This window comes from Sinocyclocheilus grahami, unplaced genomic scaffold, assembly GCF_001515645.1.
Source record: "Sinocyclocheilus grahami isolate Dianchi unplaced genomic scaffold, SAMN03320097.WGS_v1.1 scaffold41.1, whole genome shotgun sequence".
In the NCBI taxonomy this organism is placed as follows: domain Eukaryota; kingdom Metazoa; phylum Chordata; class Actinopteri; order Cypriniformes; family Cyprinidae; genus Sinocyclocheilus; species Sinocyclocheilus grahami.
This window is the reverse complement of record NW_015505220.1, coordinates 279,247-287,130: the sequence shown is the minus strand read 5'-3', so window position 1 is coordinate 287,130 and position 7,884 is coordinate 279,247. Positions and strand designations below refer to the sequence as shown.

The window sequence follows — 7,884 nt, the reverse complement described above, 5'->3', positions numbered from 1 at the left end:
ATTACACCATTTAATATGTAACATAAGCTTGTTTATGACCCACTTCATCACGACTTAGCCTACTGAGTAAATTGATTATTTCAGATGTAGATTCTTCTTTTTGTAAACATTTTTATTTGTCACGCCATGCCAAATAAAGTGTCTTCGAGTGTGCCTCAGACAAAAGTGGGCCAAGTAAAACATCATAACTGTTCATCTAGCTGTTTCCACATGTGATTTAAAAAATATTTTCAGTATGTTTCAATATTGTCAATATGCAATAATTTCCCATTCAATCCTTAAATTAATGTAGAAACAACATAAAGATGCATGAACTATAACTATACAGAAGATCTGAATAAACGTTGAAAAAAAGGACTAAAAGCTTCACGTATTGTTAGTGATTGATGTCAAAGGCTGGGCATCAAATCAAACTCTACGGTATTTTGGCATCAAACCATGGTGCCAACATAAACAGGTTGTGACACATGCAATCATCCTCAAAAACCATAAACAAAACCATAAACTGAACATTATATTGCCAACTGTGTAAAACCAGCTGTCCTAAAGTATGATGGTAACATAGTTGAATCAGTAAACAAGTAGATTTCGTGAAGGAATTTTTTGACACGGATGAGTAATGCTTCAAGTAAATGGAGCTGTAGACGAAGAACAGGTTTCATTTTATTGTTCACATACAGATCAGTTTTATTAGTTAAACCCCCTGAAACTCTTGAGGAGGCAGGACAAAAAAAGGAAAAGCAATGATTATTCTAGCTAAATGAACATGGTATATAATTCATTTTTCATACATTATTTCTTCATTAGTGCTAAATCATGGTTGCGTTTTAGTTATTAGATGTGTTTAAAAAAAACTGACGTTGTAGAGTGAGAAAATATACACGTTCCCTTCCTGTGTAATGACATTCCTCTCTTTATCAGTTTCTACATCTTCAACGTCACTGACAATCAGAGTTTTAATTCCCATCCATGTGTTACATCTGTGTCTTTTTGACTTTTCTTAACTTCAGCTCAAAGTTACTTGACACTCCATGATTGATCAGCTCTTGTTTGATCTGAAACAAAGATGGATACACAGATCAAAATGTTTTATTTCCACTGTAATCTACTGGTTTTGGTTACTGGTAAAATTTCCCAGAGTAAAACATAGAAAAGGTCACTGCGAGATAGAAAAGTCACAACTATCAGATATAAAGACAACGTTTTTTCCCTCCTGAGACAGAAAAGGGCTTCCAAAAAACAACTTATGTTATAAAAAGTTTGACTTACTTGATGCAAAACAACCTCGATCTTTCCACTCTGTGTTAGGTCTGAAAACGACTCAAGCTTCATTTGAACTCCCATGACGATTTCTAAAAGAACACACACATCATAAAACATGATATAAACAAACTGTTAACAGCAACACATCATTTTGATTCCTACCTGATCCGTTGTTCACAAGAAAGGCCCAACGTCCCGGAATGCCTACATTAGTCAAGGTGTTGAGGATTGGGATGGAGTAGCCATCATTTGGATTATGGTGAATTTGATAGTAGTCCGTGGAGCCTATTGTGTCGTATCCAGCCTATTAAAACCAATCGAAGATTGTGTATACAAACAGAGCTAGTAAATCATTATTTCAATACTGTGATGTTTTTTTACCTGAGCTGCATATTGCTCCCCAGCACAGTCACCATAATGCATTAAAATGAACGAAAAACCACCACCTGACATTAAAACTGCTTGAAAAGTAATTGCCTGAAAAGAAAACAAACAACATCATGATTCATAGCTCATATAGCCATCAGTCTTTTGCCTGAAAAAAGGATAGATAGAAAGAAAGAAACTATTTACCGGGCCTGCGTGACTGTTAAATACATTAATATCCCATGTTAGCACATAGTCCCACGTTACAACAAAGACCCAAGAAGCAGAGAAGCCCCTTCCAGGGAAATACTGGTTTATATCCTGAGTGGCGCGAGTGAGGACACTTCCACTGGTGTACTGCTGATACGAGTATCTACCTATACCAACTTCATCAAGCTCGGTCCAGAGCGGAGCAATGTAATCCTCATTTCCATATGTGGGAAAAGGGTAAGGAGGATGAACTTCTGGTAAAGGTTGGGTGAATGTAATGAGTCCGTTATTATTAACCTGAAATAAAAGAAATTGGTTTAAATACACCAGTAAAGTATGAACTGACGTGTCACAACATTTACATTCATATTAGACTTGGAATAAAATTGAATTCTCACGTATGTAGTGTTGTACTTCCGGCCAAAGTACACAAACGGAGTGGAGAAGGTAACAAATCCGTAGGTTTCGGAACCAGTTTCAATAATTTCTGTGTCTCCTTCATCTGTGCCGAATGGATAAAATATCGCCGGTGCTGATGTGAGGATGAACATAAAAAAAAAAATACAAATGAACAGTTTTTACAATCCTCATAATTATCGCGATTCCGACACAAATGCACAATTAATTCAGAAGTCGATAAATACCTGCCCATGGAGTTGTTGTTGCAGTGGCTGTTAAAGAAAACAGTGTTCACTTATAAAACAGTTCAATAAAGAACATTAAAAACAAATTGCACACCCATATGATGAGTCTTGATTTAGTCGCTGCATAATTACTGGTTGAGATTGTGGTGGTTGATGTGGTGGTTTCTGAAAGAATGAACAAATACAAACACGATTAAATACCTCATGGGTGTAGTTTTTATATATTTCCTACTGAAATGGAAAGTTGGGGGATTTGTCTGTAATTCATTAATTACTTGACAGTGTTGTTGGTGCAGGTGCTGCTGTAATGCCTGTTAAAGAACAGATTATTAAATTATAAAAACTTCTGTAAAATACATAAAATCATTGCATGGGCTTATAATATTTGACCTATTTTCAGTCTTCAGCTGTCCCATATTTTAGAAACAAACAAATCCATTATAGCTTGGAAAAATGTCAAGATATTTTCATTAACTAGCTCTACGAGTATAAAAAAATCCATGCCCATGTTTCCATTGTAAGCAATGGGCTTTACTGGCCACATCAGTAAATAGCAGCGTTATTTCATTTGTATTTTCATATATTACTATTGCTCTTAGTTAAAGTTTTCATTAGGTTTTTTTATATGTTTAATGTTTTTATATGCTTAATGTTTTATATGTTTAATGGTTTTGTGGTGAAGTAAATACTACAGAAATACAAATGTAATTTCTACAATAAATAATTTAGTTCAGGCAAGGATTAAAAAAAAAAGAGTAAAATTAATATTAGTACTCAACTTAAGCTTGTAGAATTCAAAGTTTAAACTTATAAGTATGTTTTACTTGGAATTGTTTATGATTACAATGACTTTAAGTAAATATCAAAGTCATGATCCCGTTGTTCCCATCATGCACTTGGGCATGAATAATTAATAACGTTCATTTTTTTGCTGTTTTCGAGTTGTATTCAGGCCCGACGTCAAAGGGGGGCTTAGCTGTCCTAAAATATTTTTAGTTCACTACAAAAGCCCACTAAAAGTTGATTTTGGCATCTTTACAGTGGAACACAGTCTCGAATCCCTTAAACGGGAGAAAAAGGTTGTTATTACCTGTTGTGGTGGATTCCACTCTGGTGGTAGTTTCTGAAATACATAAAAAAATTTATTATAAATGTGTTTCCTATTCCTGTCGTGTTTGTTCAATTTAGTGTTTTAAAGGTTAAAGGAAAACTCATTTCATTCAAAGAGCTTTAACAACCTGCTGTTGTTGGTGGTGGTGGTGTTGTAGTTTCTGTTGTAACTTCAATTAAAGAAAAAGAGCAAAAAATTACAACAAACTTTTGTAAACTAAAAAAAAAAAAAAAAAAAATTGCATGATTCTTTCACAGCTTTATTACCTAATGTGGTTGCCAATGTAGTGGTTTCTGAAAGATGGAACACAAATACCATGAAATACCTAGTGAACTCACTTGACAAGTGTGGTTCTCTTTTCTAGTAAAGATGCTCAAAGATGTTGTTTCATAATGGGCAATATTTAAAAAAAAACAGGTTTGGTTCTACTTCAGAAGTCTTTTTAAATTTCTATTAAAGAAAAAAGAGCTTAAAATGACAACAAACTTCTGTAAACTACAAAAGAAAAAATTTAAACAAAATGTTGCATAGCTGTGTGATGATTCTTTCATCACTCACAGCTTTATTACTTGGTGTGACTGTGCTGGTTAATAATGTGGTCATTTCTAAAATAATTTATTAATTCATAAAAGAATGAACACAAATACTATTAAATACCTCATGAAGTTCCTATTCCGATGTCGTGCTTGTTTTATTCACATCATAAGCAGCATTAAGGTTGAGAAAAATGGGTTTAAGATCGACAGTGCCGTTAAAAGGTTTTTGCCCCCTTCCTGTTTTTTTTTTTTTTTTGCATATTTGTCACACTTGAATGATTCAGATCAAACTAATTTTAAAATTGCACAAAGATAACCAGAGTAAATACAAAATGCAGTTTTTAAATGATTATTTATTTTATTAAGGGAAAAAAGCGGTCCAAACATGCCTGGCACTACGTGAAAAAGTAATTGCCCCCTAAACCTAATAACTGGTTGTGCCACGCTTTGCAGCAACAACTGCAATCAAGCGTTTGCGATAACTGGCAATGAGTCTTTCACATCGCTGTGGAGGAATTTTGGCCCCCTCTTCTTTGCAGAATGGTTTTAATTCAGCCACATTGGAGGGTTTTCGAGCATGTTTTAAAGTCACAGCATCTCAATCGGATTTAAGTCCGGACTTTGATTTGGCCACTCCAAAACCTTCATTTTGTTTTTCTTGAGCCATTCAGAGGTGGACTTGCTGATGTGTTTGGGATCATTGTCCTGCTGCATAACCCAAGTGCACTTGAGCTTGAGGTCACAAACTGATGGCTGGACGTTATCCTTCAGGATTTTCTGATAGAGTGCAGAATTCATGGTTCCGTCAATTATGGCAAGTTGTCCAGGTCCTGAAGCTGCAAAGCAGCCCCAGACCATCACACTACCACCACCATGTTTGACTGTTGGTATGATGTTCTTTTTATGAAATGCTGTGTTGGTTTTACGCCAGATGTAACGGGACACACACCTTCCAAAGGTTCAACTTTTGTCGCATCAGTCCACAGAATATTACCCCCAAGACTTTTGGGCAAATCAAGATATTTTTTGGCAAATGAGAGACGAGCCTTTGTGTTCTTTTTGGTCAGCAGTGGCTTTTGCCTTGGAACTCTCCCATGGATGCTGTTTCTGTCCAGTCTCTTTCTTATTGTTGAATCATGAACACTGATCTTAATTGAGGCAAGTACGGCCTGCAGTTCTTAGATGTTGTTCTGGGTTCTTTTATGACCTCCTGGATGAGCCGTCGTTGCGCTCTTGGAGTAATTTTGGTTGGCCGGACACACCTGGGAAGGTTCACCACTGTTCCAAGTTTTCTCCATTTGTCGATAATGACTCGGACCATGGTTCGCTGGAGTCCCAAAGCCTTAGAAATGGCTTTATAGTGCTTTCCAAACTGACACGTCAACTGTTTTGATTCTCATCTGTTCTTGAATTTCTTTAGATCGCGGCATAATGTGTTGCTATTTAAGCATGCTTCACTTTGTCAAACAGGGTCTATTGAAGTGATTTCTTGATTCAACAGGTCTGGCAGTAATCAGGCCTGCGTGTGGCTAGTGAAATTTAACTCAGCTTTCTAAAATAATATGGTTAATTGCAGTTCTTTCATGATTCAACAGGAGGGGGCAATTCATTTTTCTCGTAGGGCCAGGTAGGTTTGTACATCTTTTATCCCAAATAAATGAAATCAGAAAAACAGATCTGGTTCTAATTCAAAGGTCTGAATCATAAGTACCTTCTGTTGTTGTTGGTGCAGATGTTGTTTGTGCTCTGGCTGTTAGAGAAAGAGAGATTATTAAATTCAGAAACACACATTTTATTGTCTTTTCCACATTAAGAGTAATAATCAAACTGTAAATTAAAACCTTACTCAGTGACATGACTGATATGAACACCAGCAGATGTTGTGAAACCCGAAACAATCTCATGATGAAGTCAGGGATAAAACCGCAATGTAGAAGTGTTTCTTCAGTTGCCAGAAAGAGCTTTATTCTCACTAGACCGATGTTAATCTGGAATATCGAAAATAATAATTACTTGTTAGAAATTAGATGTTTCCAGCTTTAAAATGTGACTGTAGGAACTGCTTCTGAAGCTGTTTAATCTTATGAATTTTGTCTGTCTATAAGTAAACATTTTTTGTATCACTAAAATACTATGTAAATACTATGGCCACGTTCACACAGCAGCAGAATATGGTTGTCAGTCCTGTTTTTGAGTCCTTAATAAGGTTAGATTCACACACAGTACAGTTATTTATGGGTGTGACAACCGAATTCTGTAACCGAACTCACACCTGTACATCTTCAGGACTCGCAACCACATTCTCGGAACACACGCGCTGTGTGAACGGAACATGAATGATGCAGGTGAACAGGATGAACTCGTGGCTCGACTGGACTCTTGTCGTGTCAGAAAGTGATAAGACTTTCAGTTTTATGGACGTCGCCATCTTTGATTTTACATTGGTCACTGTCGCTATGGTTACTGGTAAGGAATACGGGCTTGACTCCCGTTGCACGTTCATACAAACAGTATTCTAAACACAATTGTAAGCTGCTGTGTGAATGGGACATTTCGAGACTCACACCTGTAAAGAAAATACGGTTGTTTATCCAATCCCAAAAATTGACAGTGTGAACGTAGCCTATGTATTTTCTAGTAAATACATATGTTTTACAAGAAAATAATTTCAGTCTTTCTACTTTCGAAATTTCATGTTTGATTCAATGTGGTAGGCTACTTGCCATTTCTTTGCAATAAGCCTATCTGTGCAATTTACTAGCAATTTCTTAGTGAAAACTCTTTCAAAGTCCTTTTTTTCAGTGGCATGTGTCGAATCAGACCTTGACCCTGATCGGACTTCTATAACAAACTATTTTGCAATACATGTAGGCTACACAATAAGCAGATTTATCAAATGTTTCACATGTTACAGTTTTATAAATATAAATGGATAGCAGATCAACACACCTAATATAAAGTGACCAAAATCCATATTACACTTCCTAATCCCAATTACACTTGCTGTATAAAGTGGCAGAGCTATTTAATTCTGAACATTTTTAATAGGCTATAAAGGTAAATATTGTTTGAACACTAATACCTTTAACTGTATTGCTTCTATCGTTCTGTAGGCATTTATCGTATTGTTTTATAAAATCATAAACACATTAAGCAACTTGATTGACTCATTGCTTTATTTTTGCCGTTTTCTCAAATTATAACTGATATTGCAAAATATACCCATTATTATATTATGTTTAAGTTACGTAATTCATAACAAAGGTAGACTGTGTGTGAATAAGCTTATGGAGTGTAACATTACATAGAAAGATGACTTACCTCATACAGCTTCTTCTGAGCTGCTCTTGCACCTACAAGTTAGCAGGAAGTCTATTCGGTTTTTAAAGCATGTCCCGGCAATGTTTACAGGGAAACATGTCCTGGAATGGAAGAAAACATTTGTTGTTGGAATACTGCCAGTAATTCACCAAAACAAAACAAAACAACAAATGTGCCTGTCTGTGTGTGCACCTTCCCCTTTAAATTTCTGACAGCAGCGTTAGTCTTAATTTCCTGTCTTTGCACCTCCTCTTCTCATTATTATTCACCTGGAACATGAGAAATATTGTCAAAATCACTGATCCCTGCTGTACAGTATGTGCGGCCAAAGAACAGAAATGGACTCGACAGCTGAATAACAGAGGAGCTTCCATCAGCAGGATTGTTTGTGTCTCTTACTGCCCAGCCAAATGGGTAAAATATTCCTCGCCAT

At 36.0% G+C, this 7,884-nt stretch overlaps 1 protein-coding gene across 1 annotated transcript; it reads right to left on the bottom strand.

Annotated features, from left to right (window-relative positions):
- Positions 1-613: 613 nt before the first annotated feature.
- LOC107582202 (sushi, nidogen and EGF-like domain-containing protein 1) lies at positions 614-7,884 on the bottom strand. Its single transcript, XM_016267952.1, has 16 exons — positions 7,851-7,884; positions 7,452-7,483; positions 5,977-6,118; positions 5,842-5,880; positions 3,861-3,887; positions 3,722-3,763; positions 3,574-3,606; positions 2,759-2,794; positions 2,616-2,648; positions 2,484-2,510; positions 2,238-2,371; positions 1,837-2,136; positions 1,645-1,740; positions 1,426-1,567; positions 1,270-1,352; positions 614-1,055 (listed from the first exon to the last, which is right to left on the bottom strand). The coding sequence occupies exons 1-16, from the start codon at positions 7,882-7,884 to the stop codon at positions 975-977; spliced, it is 1,281 nt and encodes a 426-aa protein (XP_016123438.1). The 3' UTR covers positions 614-974.

Bases quoted from the DNA above. Each gene is read 5' to 3' on its own strand.
- LOC107582202 (XM_016267952.1), bottom strand. From the start codon at position 7,884: ATGGCGAGGAATATTTTACCCATTTGGCTGGGCA. The intron at 2,137-2,237 runs GTGAGAATTCAA...CTTTTATTTCAG, and splicing joins GGAAGTACAACACTACATAC to GTTAATAATAACGGACTCAT. The intron at 1,568-1,644 runs GTAAAAAAACAT...TGGTTTTAATAG, and splicing joins GGGAGCAATATGCAGCTCAG to GCTGGATACGACACAATAGG.